The following is a 26,326-nucleotide window of genomic DNA, read 5'->3' on the forward strand; positions in this document are numbered from 1 at the left end:
GGTCTAAGAGAACCATTTGCATATCACGACTCAACCTTCACTTCCAGCTCCTTTTATTTATTTCAGCCCAAACCTTGGACACCGCCGCCCCCTCCAATTTTCCCCGCTTGTCACCTGAACGAGAACAAGTGAGTGGGTGCCACCGTGCAGCACACCAAAATCCATAGGAAGGCGCAGCCCGAATCGGCCTTAAGCCTGGAGTCTCAGAATAACCACCACCATCACCGTCACTCACTGCCCAGAGCACCTTACTCCGTACTAGTTACACTCCTGTGAAATCCAGACACTGCACTGCACAGTAGTGTGCACAAGGCTGCTTCTTTTCCCACTCCGACTGCGACTGCGTACCACTACCTCCACCACCTGACTCTGACTCTGACCAAGGCCGCTCATTATTTCACTTCTCCTCACGACCCAGCATCCAGTCACCAGACACTGCTCTTGACACCCACCTATTCATCGCCTCGTCCTCGACGTTGTCAATCTCGCCAGTCCTCCTTCGGCCCTATACCAATTAATGCTGTCCATATGTCCCAACCCGCACACCGGCCGCCTAATCGGAGTGTGAACAGCCTACAAAATGGTTCCAGATTATCCAGAGACTTGTCCAGGGACCTTTCCAGAAGCCGTTCCAAACCTCGTCCCAAATCCTTCACCCCCAACGAGGCCTACATTTATGCTTTAAAGGCCGCTTACCTCTCTTATCTGCTGCAGCCCAAAGCCACCAGGAAGCGCCATGTCGAGACAAAGCCCCCGGTCAATCGCTCAACTACTTCCAGCTCTTTTCATGATCTTATGAGTGACTTCACTGTGGTTCGGGATGCCAAATCCGCAAGATTTCCCCACGATTTTGTCAAAGAGTTGGAAAAGAGGCTACAGGGCATTCTCATAGGCCGGGAAAAGAGACCCGAATATCAAGATGCCTTGGTCAAGCGCATCTTTGCCATCTTTCTCAATGCACTGTCCGACCCCCAATTCAAAAAGCGCATGGAGGCCGACCGGAGAGCAGAAGATCTCGTCCTTATCTTCTTTTCCAACGCCACCAAAGAACTCCAGAAAGGGAAACCGCCCGGTGATGACGGCGTCAAGCGCATGGTTGACCGTCATGTCGCTCTCTTCGTTCGGTTATTGTCCCTGATCCTGAAGGACCGCGACTGGGCCAAGGACAAGCCAGAACTAGCAAGTCGTCTTGCTACTCTAGAGTCCAAGCTCCTAAAGGGTGATGAGAATCTTGCCAGTTCACAGACAAATGGAGAGTTCAAGATGGTCGAGGAGGTCGTCCCTCTGTCCTATGAAGTAAAAGACATGCCTCTAGTACAGGTGGTGGGGAAACTTTTCGGTCTCACAAACACCATGCTGCAATCCGACATTACCAAGAACAAGCCTGTATGGACCGAGAAAGCGGCCCTACAAGACCTGAAAACCTACCAGCAGCATCTCACGTTGGGTACGAAGATGACTTTGAATGCTGAAGATTTTGACACGCATGAAGCATATGAAACCTGGAAGAGAAATGAAAGTCCAGACCTGTCGCAGATGATGATGGCCATAATGCAGTCCAATCCCCAGCTGGCCAAGAGTACTCCTGGTGGAAGCTTACCAACCTTGAATCCCCATTCCTCATCCTCCCAACCAAATGACGCTCATTATGCAGAAGTCTCTCGAGTACTTTCTCAACCCACCGACTCCTCCTCATACCTATTGGACTTGCCTGTCGACCTGGGCTCTCTCGATCTGAGCTCTTCCGAGTCCGCTTCCTCCCACCAAAATGGCGATGGGTCACACGTCTACACTTTCATTCCTTCGGACCCAAGAGCCATGTTCCGCTTTATTCTACTCCAGGCGCTGAACCACGACCTTAATGACCAGACAAACGATGCCGGCAATGGCCCGGAGAATGGCCAACTACTTTCCAAAAAGACCACTGAGCTATTGAATGAAATTGCAATGAGGTGGCGTATCCCAAAGTTTACTCGCATTGTGCTATTCTTGGACGTTGTTCGTGAAAAGTTTGCCGAGCAAGCCATCAGCCTGGAAATGTTGGATGCTGCATTCAACTATGTCAAGGAACCACCTACAGAAGAAGCAAAGAACAAGAGAACTTCTTTAATCATGACTTCGGCGCTCTACGACCGATACAACTGGACGATCTCGGATTTTGCCCTCATGGGAAAGCTCCTCACCACGCTATATAACGCTCTACTTCAGCAATTATATGATGTGATTTTGACCGCATATGCTGACAAAGCTCAGCTGCCAAAGCTTGGTGCCATCATGGCCATTGTTGACGAGCATGTCAAAAGTGATCCCAGTTTCGCACAAGGCTCGGAAGATTTCGAGGACTTCAAGAATGCCGCTATTGATGGATTAATTGCTGAAGCTAAAAAGATGTATAACACGATCCTTGCTCGTGAGCTTCCCCAAGAGGATGACAAGTGGGAATTCTATCATATTCAACAGCTTGCAAAGGCTCTTTTGAAGCTGGCGGAGAAAATCCAGAAAAGGTTCAGGAAAAACCCGGAGATTCTTGGCATCAACCCATTGATGATCCTCCTGGAAACTACCCTTCCGGCCTTTGGAGAGGATTCCAAAGCAATGATTGAGCAGATCCTCATCCTGGCCGAAAAGACTCAGTTTGAAATTCCAATCCAGGACGGGTTCGATCTATACAAAGACTTGAGTGAGTTTCGTCGTGTTCATAGCGATGCTTTGCCGAACACCCCATTTCCTTACAAAATCGAAGACTTGCTGGCCGATTTTGTCTGGAAATGGATTCGGTCAACTGAAGGTCAAGTCCTTGGTTGGGTCGAAAACGCTGTCAAGCATGATACCTTTGCGGTCAGGACTCAAAATCCAGAGCAAGTGCCTACAGAAGATGAACGTCATTCAACTTCTGTGATAGACATCTACCAGTCATTCAATCAGGTTGTCGATCAAGTTGCTCAACTAAATTGGGATGACGATCTCAGCTACGCGAAGTTCATGACTGCCTTAGCCAAGGCTGTTGGCGGGGGTATTGCCCGGTATTGTGAACTACTCGATCAAATGTTTAGCAAAGAAATGGACAGGTTGACTCCTGAACAAGAAGCGGCCGCCAATATGACTAGGCAAGAGAAGTGGATGCAGTTGGCTAAAGATACCTGGAACAACAAAGAAAGGGTCGAGCCATTTCAATTTTATCCTCAATCATTTGTCAAGCTCAATAACATTTCTTTTGCCATTCACCAATGGGACAAACTAGAAGCAGAGGTCAATGTGGACGCTTGCGCCGAAGTGGTCAAGAGACATCAACCACCAATGGCTCAACGGCCTCGAAAAACGACAAATTACGTCTTCAGCATTAAGATTGTTGAAGCTGAGGACTTGAAAGCTTGCGACGTCAGCGGCTTTAGTGATCCGTATGTCGTCCTCACCGATGAATATCAAAAGCGTTTGTCCAAGAGTAGGATTGTCTATCGCAATCTCAACCCTCGATGGGATGAGTCCGTTGACATTACCACACAAGGGCCTCTCAACCTGATAGCAACAATCTGGGATTGGGATGCTGTTGGAGATCATGATTATGTCGGACGAACATCTCTCAAGTTGGATCCGGCACATTTCAGCGACTTTTTACCTCGTGAATACTGGCTAGACTTGGACACTCAAGGTCGTCTTCTGGTGCGTGTGAGTATGGAAGGCGAGCGGGATGACATTCAATTCTACTTTGGAAAAGCCTTCCGGTCTCTACAACGCACTCAACGAGACATGACTAGGCGTATCACAGATAAACTATCTGCATATATCAATCATTGCTTGTCACGACGAGCACTTCGACTACTGTTGAATCGTGGGATATCAATATCCAGTGTCTCTTCGTACTTTGCTAGGAATCGGACATCTATGGCCCCAGCTACTGCAGTCACAACTGACGCAGACATCATCAACGCCCTGAAACCACTATTTGACTATTTCGATGACAACTTCGCAATCATGCAACAGACTCTTACTCCTGATGCCATGATTGCGGTGATGACCCGTCTGTGGAAAGAGGTGTTGGCAACAGTGGAAGGACTTCTCGTTCCCCCATTGTCCGATAAACCATCACAGCAAAAGCCGTTGACTCAACAAGAACTTGACGTTGTGTACAAATGGCTGCAAAGTTTATTCGAGTTCTTCAACGCCGTGGATGAGGAGACTGGAGAAGCCAATGGTGTGCCTGTCAATGTTTTGAAAAATCCAAAGTATCATGAGTTACAAATGCTCAACTTCTTTTACGACCAACCCACCGATTCCCTTATTCGAGAATCAGAAAGAATGGCGTCGACAACAGCAGCGAATCAACAAATGCATCGGTCCAGAGCATCAGCTCCACCCAGTCTCGGTCAAGTTGGTGGTGGTGGACTCCTACAACCTGGCAACATGGCAGGTGCTCGACGTGCTAAGAGCATCATGATGAGTCGAAATTTGGGGACCATGCGCAAAGCGAAAGAAGAGAAATGGAAGGCTGCACAAGCCGAGCCAAGTGACGACATGATTCTGAGAATCCTAAGAATGCGGCCAGAGGCTGGGGGATACCTGAGAGACCGTTCTAGACAAAAAGAACGTCTCGCAGCCGCCGCAGCCGCCGAGATGATTGTCAGAACAAGTCTTCTCTCCGGTGGAGGCAGAATGACGGGACCAAGTGTGATTCGACGATGAGCTAACTTTAATTTGGGAGAAATGCAACAGCTGGATAAAGATTGTGGATTCTACATACATACGGTTGACAGCCGATGTTGTTTGGCATGTTGCTCATTAATTTTTTGCAGTCCAACTTTCAACGCAAAGGACTTATGAGGACACAAATATGGTTCGGAATTTGGGTATTAAGTATGATCATGATTCGAGGACTGGATGTTGATGAGGGATTGAGGGATTGAACATTAAGTTTTGCAACTGCTCTTTGATTAGCGCTAACCACCCCTGGGAATCCATCGTTTGAGCCTGGAGTTCTTCGTGGGACAATGAAATACTCATTTTGTGCCTTGCTGCCTTTTCTCTGCGTCAAATTTCGAGATTGGGTACGGCGACATGATAAGCGGTTTCGTCGGCGGACTTCAGATCCTTCTCGTGATCGTACTTGAGATTGTTCTACACCTCTTGGTACCAACTGCCCCTACACAGGTGTGGCCATCGTTCGAGTTTCCCATATCTACATCGCGGCGCACAAAGCACTCTGAATAAGCTTCGTCCAAGCCAGCCTTGCCTCAGACGAAACTGCTACGAAGTATGATCCTGTTAATACATAGTCCAGCCACCACTGACATTGAGTGTCTGACCACTGATCCACGCACTTTCCTCGCTTGCCAGCCAAGAGACTACGTTGCTCACTTCATAGGGCATCCCGACTCGCTTTTCTACCGGTGTGCTCTCCTTCTGCATCTGTACGATCTCCTTTGGAATCGAATCCAGCATCTCGCTCTGTACAGGCCCCGGAGCCACAGCGTTGACGGTTGTCCCATTGGACCCCAATTCAGCGGCCCAAGAACGAGTCAAGCCCTCGAGAGCCGCTTTCGAAGACGTGTACAACGAGAGGCTCGGGAATCCGGATCGCCCGCCCACGGAAGAGATGTTGATGATGCGCGATTTCGGTGGCATGTGCTTCAACGTCGCCTGGGTCATGAGGATGACGCCTCGCACATTGACGTTGTACACGTCGTCGTAGTCCTTGTGGGAAATCTCAGACAGGGGCCGCGTGATCTGGACGGCGGCGTTGTTGACGAGAATGTGGATGTCCTTGCCAAAGGCGCCGATCGTGGCATCGATGATGTCTCTGGGAGCCGATACCTCTCCAAGGTTGGCACGCACACTGATGGCTGCAGAGGCGTTGGGCAACGCGTTGATATCCTCGACGAGCTTTTCTGCCTTCTCCGTGGATGACACCGATGTGTACACCACGACTACCTTGGGCAGTGACCCCAGATCAGCTGTATAATTTTGGGAGCGAGCATACCGCGCTTGGCAATCCTCACCTGTGCCCCTCGTATCGCCAGGTCGAACGCCATTTCAGCACCTAAGCCTCGTGCGGATCCGGTGACTATGGTGGTTTTACCGGCCAATGTCTGAGGAGGTAAGTCCTGGTCGGCCATGATTATGCTACTGTACTTCCCGGGGAAAATGAGCTGAGACGTGATGGCCTATTTGAAGCTTGTCTTATACAATTGGTCGGACTGATAGCGAGTGTAGACCATTATTTGGATAGAGCGGAATATACGTGGTTTTTAGGAAGTTGTCTAGAAGCGCGATAGGCGGGGTATGATAAGCACTACTGGCGTATTCTGCGCATCACTCCAGATCAACCGGATATCATATACTTGTTCTTCATATTGTCCACGCGCATTTGTCTGTTCTTGTTCACAACTTCGACTGTGCCAGGAGTGCAGTTGGGAATATGCAGCTTCAGAGTCAATATCGTTAGCTAGTCGATCTGGCTACTGTTTGTCCGAATGTTTCACGAGCTTGAGCAGACATCGAAACAGCAAGTCATGACATCACTAACATCGCGATAAGATTGTTTCATTGGCTGGCTGCGCTTTCAGGGAGCCACAGCCTTGCCTCTAGGCTTTCTCAAGGTCGAGTTCTCAGCGCTTGCGCCACGTGTAATGCATGGAGCATGTGAAAGTCTCAGATCATGTGTTTGCCATGTTGATGGCAGGAAAAAGCATTACTGTTGAGATTAAAAACCCGCTACATCACAGTCAGCATTGCTTGTTTGGCTCCTACTATTATGTGGCTTTCCAGAAGTTAACGATGTTGAGATATCCCCAATGCTGATCATTGCTCCCGTCGACTTACGCAGTGAACTGTGTCCAGTTAGTGTCCAGTTGAGAGAGACTAAGAAAGCCTGAAGGGTTGTTCCTTGAGTTCGGAGCACCAAAATAATGGACATATCTCCACAAGGCCTCGTCCGCGCCTTCGCGTACCGAGTTCCAGCCCTGACAGTCAACACATGCCTCGCAGCATTGGGATTGTCGCGAAATAGCTCTGATCAGGACTTTTTGACCGAATTGATAACACTCTGGGCACGACCCGTGTTGCGGACGCCAGCGGCGCTCTTGAAATCACAGCAGGCGTTCAACTATGATTACGGCGTTTGGGGACGGATGTGGATCAGCAAATGGACTATTCCAGTTGAAGACAGTCTTGGGAGAAAGACAACGGATGGAGGTGTGGACGAGCATATCCTGACACTCCAGGAAGCCATTGCGAGCGCGATCATCGAACTCGGCGACCAAGACTTGCGACCCATCGATCTCACAATGCCAGTCCTAGACCCCGTGCAAACAGAATGGACGGGCTACCGACGCAACGTCTCGCACGTCGCCATGCGCCCCTCCCTCTCGGAGCGAGACATGTACGCCGCAATGATGGCCGACCTGCCCGACACATGCGGCCCGACGATACTATACTTCCACGGCGGGGCGCACTGCCTGATGGACCCGACGACGCACCGGTGGACGACGTCGGCGCTGGCGCAGAAATCCGGGGGCCGCGTCCTCTCCGTCCGCTACCGCCTCGCGCCACAGCATGTCTTCCCCGCGGCGCTGCTGGACGCGCTGGCCGCATACCTCGCTCTAATCGCGCCACCGCTTGGTGCGTTCCACGAGGCCGTGCCGCCGGAGAAAATCGTTTTGGCGGGTGATTCGTCTGGAGGGGGCCTTGCCTCATCGCTGCTGCTCCTCCTGCAGACGCTTTCACGACGCCAGGGGGAAGGCAAGAAGCGACGCATAGTCTTTCAGGGGCAGGCCGTTACGATCCCAGACCTCGTCTGCGCTGGCCTTGCCCTCAGTTCTCCGTGGCTGGATATCACGCGGTGTCTGCCTTCCACAACGGCAAATGCCAGATGGGATATCATCGCACCGCCGCCTCCGAGAAATCAGAACCCAACGCCCGCGTTCCCCACGGACGCTATCTGGCCGGCCTCGCCGCCGCGTGTTGAGACGTACTGCACGGCACGCATGTGTATTCACCCGCTCGTGTCGCCGTTGGCCGCGCAGCCACGGCATTGGCGCGGTGTCCCGCCGGTGTATGTCTGTGTGGGTTGGGAGGGCATGCAGGACGAGGCCGAGGTGTTTGCGCGGCGGGTCTTTCAGAGCGCTGATCCGGGAAATCAAGCCGTCGTGTTTGACGGGTGGGAGGGCATGCCGCATTGCTTCGCCATGTTTGCTTGGAACGGGGCGGGGAGGAAAGCGATGCAGAATTGGGCGGGGTTTTGTCGCGAGGTCGTTGTGGATCCTACTCGGTTTAGGAAGAGAGGGCAGATGGGGACTTGGACGAACGGGAAGACCGGCGTGGTCAAGGAGGTGAGCCTGGGAGAATTGGGGGTCAGCAGTGGTGTTGGATGCTGGTATGAGAGGGAGAGGCTCGATGATCGGACGGTCGACGCAAAGTTACAGGACGGGCAGCGGTGGAGAGTGGAGCTTGATGATGAGATGGTCCGCCAGTGGCAGGCAGAACGGAAAGGAGCTTCACATAATGATACCGTGGAATCATTGAAAACTTCGATGATCCCGGGTGATACCTCTGTATCGCTGCCATATGCAGGCGTTGGGAGCCTGTTATATAGATGTTTTACCTGGCCAACAAGGCTTGGAATTGCAGGCACGGGGAATTAGAAACTGAACTTCGGAAAGCATCGCTGTCGATTTTTGGATCATTGAGAGCCGGTCATATATATCCATGATCTGTCAGAGATGTCGAGAAAACCATAACTACAGACTATAAAGGTACTATATCAGGCAGCTTGGCTCAAGTCATGATATGCAAGAAGAATCTATGCACCTGTTGTACGTGGGCGCTAGCTAGGTATCGAAGTTGGGTATAAACGGTTTGTTGTACAAATAAATCCTCCTTCTAACAGGATTGCTGCTCAATGTGCGAGAGTGGTCGGTGTGGAAACTGCTCATCGCCTCTCGATACTTATGCACATGTGTGCATGAGAGCGAGAGACATAGCTCGTACACAGTGGTATCAGAGCTCAAATGTCTCCTATTCTGTCTCGTCATCTTTTCTCGGGTATCCAAACATATTTCCACATGACGAAAATTTTCTTTTTCTCCATGATTGTGGCATGAAAAATAAAATGTTTGAATGATGGGGGTGAGAAGACCGACGGTAATGTTGTTCAATCGTCATGACCGTTCACTGCTAAGAAAGGTGCTGATGGAGAAGAACGCTCCTTTCGTATCGTTTTTCTCCTGCCAACGCCGGATGCGGGCGTTGACGAGATCACGATAAGTGACCAAACCCCTTTTCAACAACACCTTCCTCTCATAGTCTGGTTCATCGTCACTAGTGTTGGAGGTGTCCAGTATACGGTTGACGCTGAGTTGTGGGTTGATCTTGGACACTGGAATCAAGCGGCCATGATCTACGTCTTGTTGACAAGTCTTCACATTTGCTCGGAGTGAAGCAGTTCGGAATGAGTTATCGTGGTGTACTGTTACCTCCTCGGAAGGAAAGCCTCTTGGATCATTGTTCTCGTCGTTGCTGGAAGAGGTTTGATCTTCGACAGGGTCGCTCTGGTCAGCCTTGGCCTCCTTGTCCCCCTCCCAGGCCCATTCGTCGGTGATGAAGGGTTCCAAATCTTGTTGCTGAGATGTGGAGTACATGTCTTCATCATTAATCTCTTGAGAAAGGCCTCCGTAACTGTTCGGTTGAATATTATTCGGATTTGGGGTCTTTGGCTGGTTGCGAACAGGTCCACCTCTGCCCCTCCAGTCAGCTCCTGAGTGGGTGTCATCAGTCTTGTCGGCCTTCTTAATCTTGTTTGTTGCATAGTCATAACTCCATGCGCCACTTTTGCCTCCAGATTTGCGAAGCACCCGTACTTCGGTCATGGTCATGGCTTTGTCGACTCCTTTGAGCATATCATACATTGTAAGACCTGCCACCGAGGCGCCCATCATGGCTTCCATTTCCACCCCAGTTTTACCTTCGCAATCAACCTTTGCCTCAATGTAAACCCCACCATTTTTGAACAACCCATAACTTTTCGGTGTCAAGTTGTGATTAGGGGGCAAAGTACAGGGGCCAAATGGCTTTATTGTGAGGGTCAAACCAGTCATGGCCAGTGATGGGTGAGCAAGCGGGATCAAATCAGAGGTCTTCTTGGCTGCTTGGATGCCTGCTATCCGTGCAACTGCTATCGCATCGCCCTTTTTGAGTTGTGCAGAAACCAACGACTCATATGTCTGAGGCTTGGAGAAAAGAAGAGTGGATGTGGCTGTGGCAGAGCGGGAGGTGGGTACTTTATTTGCAATCGAAACCATATGTGCTTCGCCTGATTCTGTTAGGTGGTTGAGGGGCTGTGTATTTGACAGTTGTTCAGAGTGTTTATACTTCCCGACTTGTATTCGTCGGATTACTGGTTGACGACGACGATCTTTAAGGTCAGCGAGAGACCTTCGCCATGCACCTTGACCCTCTATCGTCCGGAGGGCGAAAAAGCGAGATCTTGGTGGTTGGGTGGTTGGCGTGCTATACGATCTTTGGTGTTGAGAAAATGAAGGCCCAGATGTGGAGAAGAATCGTGCGCTTGACAAAGAGTTTGAGTGCGTAGAGTTCTGGAGAAGTTGGACAGGTATCTGAGGCCGCCGGGTGGCCATAATGTGTCGCAGTGAAGGAGAAGGAATGAAGGGAAACTGGGTAGCATGATTTGTTGTGGATAGGGCATCATCTACAGAGGCAAGGTGGCGTCAGTCAAGCTACTATAATGTGGTGACAAAGAGAACGAGAAATCTGGAAGACCAATGACGGACATCGAGAATTCTATATACATTATAGGAATCACTCAAATGGTGAGCCACTGTATATATTTCACGCATCTTATGCGCCGCTGTGGGAAAGGAGGTATGTTGCATGGCTTACCCACCGATTAAGATCATGGGCCTGTTCTTCATGTTTTCCAGTTCGCCAATACCGGCGTGCTTTTCTTTCTTATTCTTCACGGCCATGCCGATGACGTTGAGGAGCTGGATTTGCTTCTCGGAGACATTGAGACCACTTCCACTGCTTGAAGATTGTAAGGGTAGATCGTGTTCAAGCTGTCGTATGGCGTCCATTGTTTCGCGATCAATAGGCTTACCGCAGTTCGACTCGCGAAGTAAGTCGCGTAGTGAGACTTCGGCGTTGTCAAACAAACATACCTTTATATTGCCGTCACCTGTGATTCTGAGTCGATTACAGGTGCCACAGAAGTTATGAGTCATGCTTGTGATGAATCCCATTCTACCAGTAAATCCAGGAACCCGATAGGTTTTGCTGGTGTCATTTTTGTGATCTTGAACCTTTTCAAGGTCCGGATATTTTTGCCGAATTAATGCGAGCATTTCTCCATAACTCAGCATTTTGTTTTCGGACCATTTGTTTCCATCAAAGGGCATATACTCGATAAAGCGGACCTCGAGATCTTGTTCGCGACCAAGCTCGACAAATGGTAAAATCTCGCGCTCGTTGAGACCACGCATCACAACACAGTTGATTTTGAGTTTGATACCGGCCCCTAGTTTGTTCATCTCCAAGATTCGTTTGATTGATTTCATGACAGCGTCATGCCCGTTTCTTCTTGTCATTATCTGAAATTGAAATGGGTCGAGAGTATCCAGGCTCAAATTGACACCGGTAAGCCCGGATTCAGCCATTGCATCGAGTTTGCGGTGCAGAGATATACCATTTGTAGTGATGCATAGCTCTTTTAAACCTTTACTCTGCAGATTGCCTAACTGGCGCATCAAATCGACAATATCTTTCCGCACCGTCGGTTCGCCACCAGTCAAACGAATTTTATTCACACCCTGGTTGACGAAGAGCTCGGAGAGATAAACGATTTCGGGGGTGGTGAGTAACTTTTCTGGTGGGGATAAGTCGATGCCTTCCTCGGGCATACAGTAGAGGCACCGAAGATTGCAACGCTCAGTAACGGATATGCGCAGGTAGTTGTGTTGACGCGCATAGTTATCGGTCAGAAAGGAGGAGAAAGGACGCGGCTCTGGATCCGCCCGAAGTTTCTCGAGCCGACCTTGCTCTGAGGACGGCTGTTGATTTGGGGCAGGGCGCGCCGTGTGAGGATGCCATCGAGGAGGCTCCGGCTTGGATTCATGAGAGTCGGCTGTCGGGATTGTAGCCACATGACGAGCGTTTTGATGATAAGGCTTCAGGCCTCTCACGTGTCGAAACGACTGCTGTCGGGTCTGGTGGACTAGGGATGCAATCATTTGCTTGAAAATGGCTTCTGCCATGTTGATAGATAGGAGTTGAGGAGAAGAGCAGACATGGAGAGTGCTACTCAGCAATTATATCAGGGATTTGGGTAATCGTAAAGGCATCTTAGGCAGGGCGTGCATCCGGAAGTACACAGCGCTCAAGTAATTGGAGGTGCAGATGAAGGATTAGTCACTGAAAAGCACAGCATTCCGTCACCCACATGAAGTTGCTTCGAGATCTTTGATGGACTGAGATTTCTGCGGATTTGAGCACTGGGCTGCCGCTCTGGAAAATGGTCACGTGCAGTTCGATAGCGTAACAGCCTCAAGTTGATGTGGCGTAATAGGCCATTGATCGCTTCGAGGTCAACTGTGGCGGTGCAAGAATAATTCAAACGGACAAATGTTTTTCCCAGACACCAATCTCCTCCGCGGTTCCCGGATAACCTGCCGTGGGTTCCAAACACAGTCTTGGTGAACTTGAACCCTCCGTCGGGTCTAGCGGCCCAAAAAGCCAGGGCTACGTCACTGGGGGTGATTTCGAAACGGCGTCCAAACAACGGAGCACGGAAAAAGTTGTGCCTCATCCATGTCCCAGGCCAGCAGCGATTGGTGGTCAGGCTTGATCCCTCAACAACTAACGGCTACACGGCCCAGAAATGAACCTTGAGCCGGCGTGTCACGTGTCCGCACAGGCCAAGTGTCTTGGATGATGGCAACTGTGGTCTTGGGAGTGGTTCCCAGCCGTTGTTCCAAGCTGGAAACAAGATGCCAAGGGTCTTACGGGCGTGTATCTGGCTGCAAGAATGGATATGAATATCTCAACAAGCATAACAACATGCATTGCCAACGCTCCAATGCTTGTGAAGAGTCGTTCGCCCAGTGGTCTTTTTGGTGGATGCCTAGCCTGAGGGCTGTGGGAAGATCTGCCAGTGGGGTGCCAGTCCAAGTCGGCAAGTCTTAAGCTCCGACTGTTCAATCATTTGGCGGCAGTCATTATCCACTTTTCTCGACCGCAAAGTTGGCACAGAACTTGAAGAGGCCGCCGAAGGTGCCGTACAGCACAGCCCCCAGAACTTGGAACTCTCCCTCTCACGGTGCTGCTTAGGCCCGCAACCCACCTTTTCCTACTCTCCCTCAGCTCGTCTCACTCAGCCCTTTCTCTCCTTTCTCTCCCTCTTCATTCCAAACACGCTCTCTCGCACCAGATATACCCTCTTTTCAAAACAAACGAAACGACTTTGAGTCCTATACACCTCACTCTCATCGTCGACAGAATCATCAAAACCGCCATCTTCCCTCGTTGTCAATTCGTGGGTCATCGTACTGCCTATTTTAGGCGTTCAAAAGGGAACGGGACCTGCAGGCTTCCGGCAAGGCCGCGCAATACAACACCATGGCTTCCAACATGTCCAGTCTCAACACCAATTTCGATCCTGATTACGACTCCTTTCTAAACCTTGACAATGACTTCACTCCTTCATCAACATCGCCTGCCATCAAGTCAGTGCCTATGCTGACTCCTCAATCCTCCATTCCTGGATCAGCAACCTTTGCTTCCAGTTCCACACCCCAGACTTTCCCCGGTCCCAGTTTCCAATACGATGCCTATCATCAACAGACCGGCATTCCCATCGGAGCATTAGCCAACACTTTTGCGGTCAACAGGGCTAGTGGTTTACAATATCACGAGGGAAATGGAGGATTTATCATGCCCACCGAGACCTTGAACATGCCATTGAGTACATTGGATGAGTTTGATTTCTCTCAAGGAACTGATATGGACTTTGATGCCGATTCGACCGACCTCCCTTCGATGTTCTACTCGGGCCAATCCTCTCGCCCTTCGCAATTTGTCAGCCCAAATACCCTGGTTGCTCACAACAACATGAGCTCAGCTCCCATTCAACGTATCTATCCTGGTATGCATAGCCAACAGGCTGCTCAAGCCAAGGCACAACAAGCTCAAAAACAACAGATGGCTCGTCAACAGCCACAGACACTCCCAGAGGGACAGAAGCCACTTCCCAGCCCGACAAAATCACCATTGATCAAGGATCCCTTGGTGGAAGAAAGTATCTCCAAGGTTCTCAACCGAATGAGACAGGAGAGCATCACCTCAACTGCCAGTGATGCAGATGGGTCCAACGTCTCCATGTCTAATATGCCACGAATCAAGAAGGATGAAGATGATATGGATGAGGATGAGAGACTTTTGGCCAGTGAAGAGGGCAAGAAGTTGACAAGCAAGGAACGCCGTCAACTACGGAACAAGGTTTCCGCTCGTGCTTTCCGTTCACGCAGAAAGGGTAAGTTCAATTCCCATTTGAATGGCTGTCGGATCAACACTAACGTAATTCATAGAATACATTGGTCAATTGGAAGGAGAGATTGCCGCAAAGAGTCAAGAAGCCAACGACATGCGTGCTCAGAACGAACAACTCCGAGAGGAAAACAACCGACTCACTGACCTTACCCGAATGCTACTGTCTTCGCAAGCTTTTGCTGGCTTCCTTCACGAACTTAGCCAATCAGGCCTTCCAGCACCCAATACCCAAACAAATACTCAACAACAAAAACAAGCCGTTCGACCACAGCCTCAACCCCAAGCCAAGCCAACGCGTAAGGATATCACCTCGAACGATGCTTCTCACCAGATGCAAGTCCAACAACCCCAGATTGGCATGGCTCTGATCCCGGAAGTTCCCATTGATCTTTCGGCATTTCAGCCTTCCAACGCTTGGATGACCGCTCTACCAACATCTTCTGATTTCCAGGTTTATGCTGTTACAGAACTACCTGAAGCCCCAGTCCTTGATCTCGAGGCTCTCTCGGGAAAGCCAGGCTCAATCTTCAGTCGCCCAGCATCAGCCAAGAATGTCCCCAAGCTGCCCGAATTAAGTGTATCATCGTCCAAGCCTGCTGACACCAAACCATCAAATGTCGATGAAACCGTCACACTGGATCGTGAGGCATTTGCATTATATTTTGATATGCCTCTCGTGGCCGATGGATTGGTGGAGTCCACTGAGACGCAAGATGATGAACTTTCGGAAGAGCAGCAAGCATTGGAATTGGAAAAAATGTGTAATGATCTTGATGAGGCTTGTGCTCGGATTGCTAAATTTACAGTTCACATGAACTGAAGGGTGGTGTTATATTGGTTTTGCTTTCTTCCTCGATCTCTAATTCGAGTTGGTATATATAGCTTTCGGTACAACAACAATTTTTATGAGTTCCCACTTCACACGCTCATACTGTTTCCGAAATCTCCCACTGTGCCATTGTTCGTGCTTGGTTGAACTTTCAGCCCTGGTTGAACGAAGCAGTAGATTGTCGAAGCCTTTACTACCGAGTACTCCAACGTAATAGCGACTTCGCAACCAGTACTTCTCCGTAGCGACGCGCGCGTGAGTCGGCATGACGCATACACGAGGAACCGTGTAATTGATGGGACTTTTTTTCTGGTTGGCTCAAATCCAATTGTCCACGGAACATCTGACTCAAAGACACTCATTTGGCATACCTAATTATAACAAAAGCCCTCCTCTCGTTCGCTTCTTCCATGTCGCTACGTTGAAAGCATTCATCCTACCTGCAGCATCCCCGTTCAACGTGGCTGTCCCTTCGAAACTGCGCCTGGTTCCCACTCCACCACTCTTTACTCAGTCATCCCCTGGCAGATACTCTGTCCGCAGAGGACAACGGTGGAATGCTGGGTTCTGGCCCCTACAAAGACGTTCTATTCACTCTGAATTCCCCAGGTTGAAGGTTGAGGCTTCCACTCCTATCCAACAATTCATCCCGTGGGGTGGGACAGTTTCTCATAAGGACAGCGAAGGACGCAAATCACGTCGGGCAGCACTTCTAGACAAGAAAATAAAAGCGGCCAAAGAGCGTAGAAAAATCCTCGCAGAGCAATTAAAATCACTCAAAACCGCCGCCTATCAAGCAGGCTCAAGGTACTATAAAAGGGAACTCATGGAGGAGAGTCGGCAGACCAGGCCATCCATCGGCATACGGTCGCCCTTCCGCCTCCAATTCATTACCACTCCCACTTCCGACACCCCTGGCACGAGTCTCTTGCTTCACTTTGACCAAAAGCGTTACATATTCGGCCATCTTGCTGAAGGAACTCAACGAGCTTGCATACAACGAGGTGTCGCTCTTAAAAAGGTTCGAGGCTTGTTCCTTACTGGCAAGACTGCCTGGAGCAATGGGGGTCTGATTGGGATGATCCTCAGCCTCGCCGATGCACAATCTGCCGAAGCCGAGCTGCAAAATGGCTCTTTGAGGCGCCCAAGACTTTCCATATATGCGGGTCCAAAGCAACTCCACTCCTTGGCTTGTGCGCGGAGATTCGTCTTTCGCACTGGCATGCCTCTGTCGGTCCATGAAGCCAGCGTGTCCGATGACACAGACGTCCGGCAACCAATTCTCGAGGATGAGAATATCCGAGTCTGGGCTGTTCCAACACAACATCGGGCTCGTGCCGAATCCGCTACAACTGTCAACGAACACTCTGATGTGTCCGACGCGGAGGCCGAGTCTTCTCTTAGTGATAACCCCAGTGACCCCGCAATCAGTCTCGAACAGGGAATTCGAAATGAGGTTGTGAATAACATGTTTGACTCCGACTGGCATCGAGATCGACTTTCTGAGTACAGAATAAAAGACATCACCCTGCCCGCTGTGGTTTGGGTGCGCAATCCAAAAACCAAGGAATTAACAAGTCGTATTCTTCACGACAGAGAGAAGATTTCTCCGCTTACTCCTGAGTCTGTGGTTCTGGTTCGTGATCCATGGCCAGCTTCAACAGTACATGAGTTGCCAAAACCCACCAATTTGCCTAGCAGGACTTCCATGTCTTATATTGTCAAAGGCTATCCCCAACGTGGGAAGTTTGACCCAGTGAAAGCGAAAGCTTTGGGAGTCAAACCTGGTCCAATGTACAGTCGATTCACCGCCGGTCTATCCGTTACACTCGAAGATGGATCTGTGATTACGTCAGATATGGTCATGAGTCCAGGTCGTCCGGGCAGAGGTTTCGCCATCTTCGATGTGCCGTCTAGAGGTTATCTGTCAGACCTCAGCCAACGGTTGCACGACTATAGTGACCTGCTGGAAGGTGTGGAGCTGGTGGTGTGGATTACTCGGGACAATGTACCCCTTACACCAGAGTTTCAGAACTTGCGCGATTACCTGAAGGACAAACAACACATTCTCTCCCATCCAGACGTAAGCAACGACTATCTCTCACAAGAATCTAGCGCTAGGGCTGCAGCGCGTCTGGCTCAAATCTCACCTGAACTGTTTCCGCTCCCACGCTTCAACAATGAGTATGCCTATTCTCGAGTTTCAGATACTCCCAAGAGAGCACTCAAAAGCCTTCTGGAGAAAAGTGAGAATGATTCCCCGATAAATGGGGCTGATCGGGGCCTTACAGTTCACATTGAGCCTGCACTTCGGACAGATTTTGGGGATGTGCCAATCAACTACGATTATAGCGACTTGACAGCACACCAAGTGAGAGATGAGGTCCGGAAACTCATACCTTCCGACACCTTGGCGAATATAAGAGAAACGGCCTTGGTGAAGTTGAGTGAGCCCGAAATCATTACCTTAGGTACTGGCTCAGCCGCACCATCAAAATATCGAAATGTCTCTGCTGTCCTACTCTGCATGCCGAATGACATGGGCAATTACTTGTTCGATTGTGGTGAGGGAACATTAGGCCAGTTAAAGCGGCTGTTTGATGCCTCTGAATTGGATGAAGTGCTTTACAATCTGAAAGTTATCTGGATATCTCATCTTCATGCGGATCATCATCTCGGTACCGTTTCTCTTCTCCAAGCTATCTACCAAGCGGGTCAGCGACAGGTACTTCGCGGTAGACCACGTCCTCAGCCGCCATTGTTGATTTCGGAAGTCAATATGAAGGATTACATTGAGGAATACAAACACATTCTCAATGTTCCAGAGGGCTCGCTTTGCAGATCAATTGTCTGCCATTGGGATGAGGGGTTGTCCCTGCACGACAAGCCATTTGATTTCAGAGAGACAGACATCCCCATTCGGACAATTGAGACTGTACGAGTCAACCATTGCCATGGTGCGCAGGCAATTTCGGTCACATTCAACAACGACTTCAAGTTCTCATACAGCGGGGACTGTAGACCCAGTCGGCAATTCTGTCAGATAGGTGCCGACTCAGATGTTCTAGTTCATGAAGCGACATTCGATGACGGTATGGAAGGCGATGCCTTGGCTAAGAAACACAGCACAACGGGCGAGGCGGTCGGTGTGGCCCTGGAAATGAAAGCAAAGAATTTGATTCTCACACACTTCAGCCAGAGGTACTCCAAAATCCCTGTCCTCACCAGCGTCAAGCTACCAGAATCTACTTCCCAAGAGGCCGATGACATAGACTATATGGGAATGGACAACGGACATAACGACACCGCTCCAACTGGCCACGAGCTCACACACGTGTCATCACAGGACGATGCTAAAGCCTGGAGCGAGCCATCTTTGACGCATGAGCTTCCAATCGCCATCGCATTCGATCTAATGCGCATCCGTGTGTCACAAATCGCAATGATGAAGACACTATTCCCTGCCATTTCGAAGATGTTCGAGCTTGAGGAGGCGAAAGCTGATGCTGAGCGACAGGACCGTATAGCAGATATGGTTGCCAGAGGCGTCTATAAGGTCTCAGGAAGCGGCGAGAAGAATTCGAATGGCAAAAACGAGTCTTCTGAGGGAGGGGCGCGGAAGAAGAGAAAGGGGAAGGACAACAACGGCGTGGCTGCTGAAGCTGGTGAGACAACCGGCTTATCCCAAGCTATTCCAAAGAAAAATGCTAAGCGTGCTCAGGCGGCTGAAGGTGGCGGCGCTGATGCTGCTGTGGTTTCAATCAGCCTTGGGGGAACTAAGAGAGCCGTCTCCCCCGGTGTCACAAAACCTGACCATTCCAATACTGGGGATGTGGAGATCGAGAATATGACTCTAAGTCCTGGGAAGAGACGCAAGACCGCCGATCTAGAATAGAGGCCATCATTGCAACTAAGGACTACATCCGCTATGGAACACGAATGAGAGACGAGAAAATAATATCCAACTCACTTGTTTGAAAGCTCGATTCCATGTATCGAAGAACAATTTTCTCTTCTCCATGATCGAGCCTCCCTACGATGTACTCATAGACAAAAATGTGAATATCAGTACCCTCACCAACAATGCTCCATATTATATGTCGTTTCTAAGGCACGACTCATGACCTTTGGTGCACCCCCTTTTCTACCCCTAACCAAGTCAGTAGTTATATCCAAACCTGCCGCACCAGCTCAGCGACGGTCACCGCCCAACAAAAACCCACTATATTTGGACCTAATCTTCTTTGCATGCTTGCCATTGTTTTTCTTTCCGCTATAGTTCTTCAGTACCCTCCCCCGAAATGAACCACTCAATCGGCCTGACCGCCTACAAAAACAATAAGCACAGCCGCAAACGCCGCGGTCGCAACGAACGTCTCTATCCTCTTCGCAGGCGTAACCAGCACAATGACGAGACTAAACAAGAACGTGAACGCCACAACACCACCGATGCGCGCCGCGCCCTCGCTCGGCATGTAATATAGTGCCAGCGACGACAGCGCGGGCACCATGCTCGCAAGCACGGTGCTGGCAACGTTGAGCGTCCGTAGCACCAGGCGGTCCGAGTAGTGGTAGATGATCGACGAGCGGTGCGGGGCGTCGGTGAAGGCGTCGTGCGTCGTGATGTAGTGGCTTGGGGCGTGGATTTTGTGGCCGATGAGCTGGTGGTACAGTGGGAGGAGGTGGTTGTTGAAGAGATTTGTCAGTGGGTCAGATGGATCGCTCGGTTGGGTTAGGGATGTCAGGTCTGGAATGTTGCAGGCGTCCCACAGGGTGCCAGTTACACCCTGTAGGTCGTTGAGGCCTCCATTGGTGTCGGTGAGCCAGAACTGTAGATGTTTGTGGTGGAGAGGATTCGTGGGTGAAAGCTGTGAAAGGGCACGGTATCGGAGGAGTGCTTTGCCTTCATGATACTAATTGCTTAGCGAGAAGGGTTTCCTGGAAGCCCCGGACTCATGGCTAAGGGGGCACAAGGGTGTTGCATACTGTATCTCTCAAGTGCGGCATCAAGTCGATCCCACATAGCCCCTTTGCTGTGCCCCGGAGCACTCGTGAATTGGATGACCAGCATCATGACTTGGTAGCCCGAGAGATGACAGCAACATCGAACACAATTCCTGTTTCTCCCCGGCTTCTCGAGCCAGGTCCAGCTTGGTTCCCAAACCCTGCCGCAAATGAGCTATCTCCGCTTGCATCACATTGAGCTGGAGCGCCTGCAGAGGCATAAACCGCCTGAAGACAGCAAAGTCAGGCTGTGCGGCTTGCAGCTCTGCAATGCCTCTGCAGTCATCCATTTGGCGTGTTTCATCTACTGTCAATTGTTGATTTAAATTCAATCATCTTTAAGTAGCTGGCACCACGTCTTCATTTCAAGGTGAGGCAACTTGACAGCAACTTCTTGGGCGGAGCAGCTCATGTCGTCAGGTAGTCTTGCATGCTGCATTGTGCGAGGAGAAGGCTGACTGGACCACGTACTCTGTTCTTAAATAGGTATACTGAAGGCTGACTTTGAATTGCTAACTTAGATTGTGCAGGTCTCAGTATCCTTCGCACTGCTTTGGGTACCTACTTCAACTCTACTTCCAAGGTTCCTCGGCCCGGAGCAAATTCAGAGACGACTCAAAGCAGAGCAGCCTATCAACCACGAGGGTACCATGCCATGTCAGTCGCCTGCTTAACTCATTCCTTTGAGATAGTAAACACTATCGACTTCCAAGCCCCGAATGCGATATGGCTGAGCATCACTCGAGATGGTCATCCGACAATTGTTACGGATTTCCAGCATTCAGAGAGCCGCTGATCGGGCACACACCACGCGCCTCACGCCAATCGTAGAATCGCAACGTCTTGGTGGTGAACAATCAGTCAATTTCGGTAAAATTTCTGATGCTGCATGTCAAGAAATGTCTTTATTTTTGATCTTATGCTCCCCTTTCCCTTCTTCCCTTCTTCAAGTCTGTAATTCATGTTGATATTTCCTGCGGGGCAATCCTCCGCTTTACCGCAACCTCAGGTATTATAACTTGTGTGATCGGTCGACGTTCGCTACAACCCCCACAATTTTCAAGTAAAGACATCTGGACTGAACTGAGCTCCCATTGAGCTATAACTTTCAATGGAACGACAGCCCAAAGCAGGTTTACCAAACCATATCAAACCTCAGGATAAAAGAAATTGAGCTGCCGATAGGAGAGCGTCCTGACCCAAGGACGTTCGACCACAGGCGGGATCAATTCACAGGATAGTCGTCATGCCCCAGGACTTGCCCTTTGAGGTTCGAACCTCAACACAGCCATTGAATGAATGCACAAGAGGAGTGCTGCTAAGACAGAACCGTGATGTTCGTTCTCTGGATTTTCTCTCCCTAGATGCGTCAGTCTTCCAAAGTGTACACCGTCCTCCACATTCCAAGGATAGCCGCTCTCTCCCGGGCCTTTGTCCCCAGGATGTCCACTCACGAGACAGGCCATTTTCCAGACATGTGCACCATCAACATGCTCTAGATTCCAAGGATGACTCACCTCTCAAACAAGGCCTATATCACAAAGATATCCATTGTCCAGAGGCTGGCTACTCCAACAATGACACTTACGGCTATAATACTCAATGTACTGAGGATTTCTATCCGCCTCATGGCCAATGTTCCGTGGATTTGCAAAGCCAAGATGCCTGCCACTACAACCATGGTCGGAAATTTGAAGAGACTCCGAGTGGTCTGCCGTGGAGTGCCTCGATCACTTGTAGTTCCAAGGATTCCCAGGAAAAGCAATATAACAGTCGAGTTTTCTTCTGGTTCTCCAACGTCAAGTTAATGTGGAGACGCTTGATGGACTCGGGGATTTTTCTGGTCAAATCCGATATCACAGTGTGCGTATCTGTGTCACACCCGGGCTCCAGCATCACGGCGTGCATATCTCTTCCACGCGCTGAGGACAGCAACAAATTTCGCAAACAAATGATGGTCGAAGTCAATGGGGAGAGAACCTGGCTTGCTACTGCCCAGCTGGACACCGGCTCAGCACCAAGCTTTATGAGCGAAACAATCGCGAAACAAGCACAAAACTATGAATTGACCACCGTGAAGCCCGGAACTGTGACGCCTTACGAAGGCCTGGCACAAGGCCACAAGGTTGATGTCGTGGGTCAAATGGAGTTGAGGTTCTGGCTCAAGAATGAGAACAAGCCCTACAAGCATCAGTTCCTGGTGGTGAAAGCTGATGATCGATTTGACGTACTGCTAGGCGCGAAATTTCTCGAAAGAGCCGATCTCCAGTCTTGGACCGACTGAGCCAAGCAGAAGTCTTTGTATTCATAATGAGCAAACAGACGGATAAATTCGACTTTAATCAACCAGGCATGGCTTGAGACACGAGAACGAGGAACGTCAACAAACATCTGATCTTACGAGGCAAATACTGATCAACAGAACTCTGAAGATTTCTACCAAACACTCATGTTAGAAATTTATAGGGAAAGAGGCAAGAAGTCAAGTCATGCATATTGGGGACCGAGCTCACCAATGTCTCTGGAATCTGGCACTTTGTGCAGCTGGTATCTCGTAAATCGAATTTGCGAGGCCAAAGGCACCGGCCACCGGCACAGCTTGAATTCTCGGCTTGGAAGTCAGGACCTAGATGCTTGGATCTGAGATTTGGAGAAGTTGTTCATGATCAGCGGACGATACCAAATCTAGGAAGACCGGTCGAGTTAGAAAGTTCTTTGCATTCGTGAGGCTATTGGGATTTCGTGATCTTCCAGTTGTGAGAGTCTCAAAAGGATGTTCTGTGAGCAAAGTTTAGGCGAGTGAAAACGAATGGGTTTGCTCGAACTACATTCACAGAAGGCCGCAGCCTTCGTTAACGGACTGGGCTGAGCAATTGTTGCCCAAATGCTGCCCAAAGCCTGGCAGCCGCATGTGAACCTGCATACCGATTCTTCATAGAAATAGGACCATTGGACCATAGACAGAGGACCACACAGCAACTGGCAAATAGAAGACCAGATTCTGCAGGCTAGTGAACTGCCTGCTTTCTGGATAATGACTTTTTGCTAGCCTCTTCCTTGAAAGGCAGACTACATAAAGAGGGAGTTGGTCGAAAGCGAGCCTCCAAAGTATGTATCAGTAAACTCCTCACCAACACAGATTCTTGGAATTCGACCGCACCAGCTGCTGTGGCCATGGAAGGTGAGATCTGTGAAATCACCATAGCACGCAGAAACAACGACCCGACCACGAAGCTTGCCAGGAAGTCATGGCTCTCTGCAAATGATCAAGAAGACAACCAAATTACCGAAGCGTGTGTGAAAGAACTTGGGTTCAATCTTCTTGATGAATCGGGTAGACGGAGGAAAAGTCTGCCACTCCGTTGGCAGCCAAAAGGGACAGCAACCACTCGAGTCGATGATTTTATCATCGTGGCAACCGGCAAGGATGCCATAGTCCTGGGAACGCCTGCCTGTGATTGGTGGCAATCTGCACGGACTCCAGGGGTGTACCCATGCTTCACCAAGAAAGGAAAGTTAGACACTCCAGCTGTTTGACATTGGCTGATTAGAAGGCCATCCTGGCTGACTGCTTTGATCTTGCAGCGTCTAAGGCTGTACTCTCCGTACGGATCCGCGATGTAAGGGTAAGAAACGAGCAAGAAATCTTGGTGGAGATGGAGAGGTGGCGGCAGATTTTCGAGCAGCAGCGAGCGAGCGAAAATTCAGCTTCATCACATCATGCTGCTTCAGCTCAATGATGAGGAGATCCTTCTTTGGAGAGAGTTGGCTTGAGGATGACTGGATTTGGTCCAGAGATCATGCTGTGTGGGGTGGGTCCTTGACAGACTTCCAACGCCTGGAGCCTTAAGAGGTGTTACGCAGACCGAGATTCACATGTATGGGGTACAAGAGTGTTGTGCTTCTAAGCACGACTATCTTTCGTGCAGTCTCGTAACCGAGCGAAGTTGTCAAGTACTAGTATTCGTCCTATTGAAGACTATATGACTGATCAAGACCAGTGCATTCCGTGAATTATTAGCTCTCCATCATTGTGACTACTACGAGGAAGATAGGAGTTCTAGCTACTGAGTAGCCGACGCCTCTGGGGGCTGCACTATTCTGCATCCCTGAGACCAGGATCGTTATCAGAGCGTTTAATCAGCAGTCTAACAATGACATATCCACATAAAATGCTGGTTGACTGTTAGTTACTTATGTTAGGCGCTTAGTAGGATATTGATTCAGAACTAAGTATTTTGATTTGATAAGGGTACTACCTACTTGAACCGGATCCCGACCTGTAGCTGCATCGTCTGCTTAACTGAATTTTGTTTTACTACCTTGCATCGATTGAGCTGTTTATCACGTTGATAGAAGATTTATGGATAGTTAGTGCTTGCCTAAGGTTGGAGGGATTGCAAATGAGGGGGGGAGAGGAGGGGGCTTTTCCTGAGCAGAGAGCAACAATCGGACGTCCGAAGGTGTGATACAACACTCTGCCGACTACCGAACTGAAAGTGCAGATAAATTGCTAATGCAAATGCCCTCGGGAATGTGCGCACTACACTGCTTGCTTGCTTTCTTAATGCTCAATACAGTGCTAAGTACTAGTGGCTTTCATCCGCTGTCGTCCGGGATGTTATGCACGAGGACCACATCTGGATGATACTAAGTATGAAAACAAGATGTTCTTAAATTGAGCGGAGACAGGCCTTCATGTCCATACTGACAACTTCAGAACTTCTTTTTCACCCACACGAGGCCTTGGGTTACTCGCACGAAGCACAATCGCCTCACCTGAAAGTAAAACCTGCTTCAAATCGCCCGAAAACTTTAACATTTTAACGCGCAAAATGACCAAACTTCTCGCAGTCCTGGGTGCCACAGGCCAGCAAGGCTCTGCAGTCGTGGAATATGTTATAAATGATCCAGGGCTCTCCAAAGAATACAAAGTTCGTGCTGTCACCCGCACGACTGACTCAGCGAAGGCGAAATCACTCAGGGAGAAGAACGTCGATGTTGTTCAGGGCGATGTTAAACACCGAGAATCTCTCGAAAAGGTTTTCAGCGGTGTTCACACACTCTTCGCTATGACCACACCCGCAGGTGGTGAAAGAGCTGTTGAGGACGAACTCAACGTGATCAAAACGATTGCGGATGTGGCTGTCGAGAGCGGTATCGAATACATCATCTTCAGTACCTTGCCTTCCGTCACCGACATTTCTGGAGGCAAATACAGAGGTGTTACTCCTTTTGATGCCAAGGCAAAAGGGGAGCAGTACATTCGAGGTCTTTCGATCAAGAGCTCGTTCTACTGCCCAGGATCATTCATGGAAAACTTCGAGTCTCAAACATTTCTTGCTCCGCAACGGGATCCCAACCAAGCAGATACTTGGACTTTAAGCCGCAACATGTCTCCACATACGCAGATGCCCCTGATCGACGCGGTGGGAGATGGTGGCAAGTTTGTAGGCGCCATTCTCGCCGATCCTGCGAAGTTCGAAGGCAAGAAAATTTGCGCGGCAACAAAATTTTACTCCTGGAGCGAAATTGCTTCAATATTGTCGAAACACACTGGAAAAAAGGTCGTCTACAAGCAGGAGTCTAATGAAGATTTTGCTAAGAGCCTTCCTCCGCCAGCGGCTCCCATCTTCATCGATTATTTCAGCTACATAGAGGACCATGGGTATTTCGGCCCAGGCGGCGAAGAAGCAGTGGCTTGGGCCGTTGCGAATGCACGGGATAAACTCTCGACTTTCGAAGAGTTTTTGACAGCACATCCCTTCAAACTCTCGTAGAGTCAGTCATCAATAACAATAAGGAGAAGTTATAATTAGGAAGCATTACAGATAGCTATACTGATCAATCTAAGGCTTCGCGGGCCCTCTTCGGAACTGGTCAATCTGGATGTTGCAGGACATAAACCATGATAACTGTTTAAAAATTAGGATGTATCTTCAT

At 49.7% G+C, this 26,326-nt stretch overlaps 10 protein-coding genes across 10 annotated transcripts; 6 read left to right on the forward strand and 4 right to left on the reverse strand.

Moving 5' to 3' along the window:
• Positions 1-528: 528 nt before the first annotated feature.
• LTR84_013064 (uncharacterized protein) lies at positions 529-4,680 on the forward strand (the record flags this gene model as incomplete). Its single annotated transcript, XM_064856569.1, has 1 exon — positions 529-4,680. One exon carries the CDS (start codon positions 529-531, stop codon positions 4,678-4,680), a length of 4,152 nt encoding a protein of 1,383 aa, XP_064707745.1.
• A 579-nt stretch (positions 4,681-5,259) lies between these two features.
• LTR84_013065 (uncharacterized protein) lies at positions 5,260-6,110 on the reverse strand (the record flags this gene model as incomplete). The annotated part of the gene is made up of 2 exons (XM_064856570.1): positions 5,260-5,948; positions 5,975-6,110. 2 exons carry the CDS (start codon positions 6,108-6,110, stop codon positions 5,260-5,262), a joined length of 825 nt encoding a protein of 274 aa, XP_064707746.1.
• A 792-nt stretch (positions 6,111-6,902) lies between these two features.
• Positions 6,903-8,636, forward strand: LTR84_013066 (uncharacterized protein; the record flags this gene model as incomplete). Its single annotated transcript, XM_064856571.1, has 1 exon — positions 6,903-8,636. The coding sequence occupies one exon, from the start codon at positions 6,903-6,905 to the stop codon at positions 8,634-8,636; it is 1,734 nt and encodes a 577-aa protein (XP_064707747.1).
• Positions 8,637-9,152: 516 nt separating this feature from the next.
• Positions 9,153-10,628, reverse strand: LTR84_013067 (uncharacterized protein; the record flags this gene model as incomplete). The annotated part of the gene is made up of 1 exon (XM_064856572.1): positions 9,153-10,628. One exon carries the CDS (start codon positions 10,626-10,628, stop codon positions 9,153-9,155), a length of 1,476 nt encoding a protein of 491 aa, XP_064707748.1.
• A 258-nt stretch (positions 10,629-10,886) lies between these two features.
• LTR84_013068 (uncharacterized protein) lies at positions 10,887-12,260 on the reverse strand (the record flags this gene model as incomplete). Its single annotated transcript, XM_064856573.1, has 1 exon — positions 10,887-12,260. The coding sequence occupies one exon, from the start codon at positions 12,258-12,260 to the stop codon at positions 10,887-10,889; it is 1,374 nt and encodes a 457-aa protein (XP_064707749.1).
• Positions 12,261-13,620: 1,360 nt separating this feature from the next.
• LTR84_013069 (uncharacterized protein) lies at positions 13,621-15,370 on the forward strand (the record flags this gene model as incomplete). Its single annotated transcript, XM_064856574.1, has 2 exons — positions 13,621-14,533; positions 14,589-15,370. The coding sequence occupies 2 exons, from the start codon at positions 13,621-13,623 to the stop codon at positions 15,368-15,370; spliced, it is 1,695 nt and encodes a 564-aa protein (XP_064707750.1).
• A 304-nt stretch (positions 15,371-15,674) lies between these two features.
• LTR84_013070 (uncharacterized protein) lies at positions 15,675-19,274 on the forward strand (the record flags this gene model as incomplete). The annotated part of the gene is made up of 1 exon (XM_064856575.1): positions 15,675-19,274. One exon carries the CDS (start codon positions 15,675-15,677, stop codon positions 19,272-19,274), a length of 3,600 nt encoding a protein of 1,199 aa, XP_064707751.1.
• A 415-nt stretch (positions 19,275-19,689) lies between these two features.
• On the reverse strand, positions 19,690-20,450 carry LTR84_013071 (uncharacterized protein; the record flags this gene model as incomplete). Its single annotated transcript, XM_064856576.1, has 2 exons — positions 19,690-20,282; positions 20,366-20,450. 2 exons carry the CDS (start codon positions 20,448-20,450, stop codon positions 19,690-19,692), a joined length of 678 nt encoding a protein of 225 aa, XP_064707752.1.
• Positions 20,451-21,629: 1,179 nt separating this feature from the next.
• LTR84_013072 (uncharacterized protein) lies at positions 21,630-22,667 on the forward strand (the record flags this gene model as incomplete). Its single annotated transcript, XM_064856577.1, has 1 exon — positions 21,630-22,667. The coding sequence occupies one exon, from the start codon at positions 21,630-21,632 to the stop codon at positions 22,665-22,667; it is 1,038 nt and encodes a 345-aa protein (XP_064707753.1).
• A 2,551-nt stretch (positions 22,668-25,218) lies between these two features.
• LTR84_013073 (uncharacterized protein) lies at positions 25,219-26,163 on the forward strand (the record flags this gene model as incomplete). The annotated part of the gene is made up of 1 exon (XM_064856578.1): positions 25,219-26,163. The coding sequence occupies one exon, from the start codon at positions 25,219-25,221 to the stop codon at positions 26,161-26,163; it is 945 nt and encodes a 314-aa protein (XP_064707754.1).
• Between the last annotated feature and the right edge of the window lie 163 nt (positions 26,164-26,326).

This window comes from Exophiala bonariae (assembly GCF_035927105.1).
Source record: "Exophiala bonariae strain CCFEE 5792 chromosome Unknown scaffold_9, whole genome shotgun sequence".
In the NCBI taxonomy this organism is placed as follows: domain Eukaryota; kingdom Fungi; phylum Ascomycota; class Eurotiomycetes; order Chaetothyriales; family Herpotrichiellaceae; genus Exophiala; species Exophiala bonariae.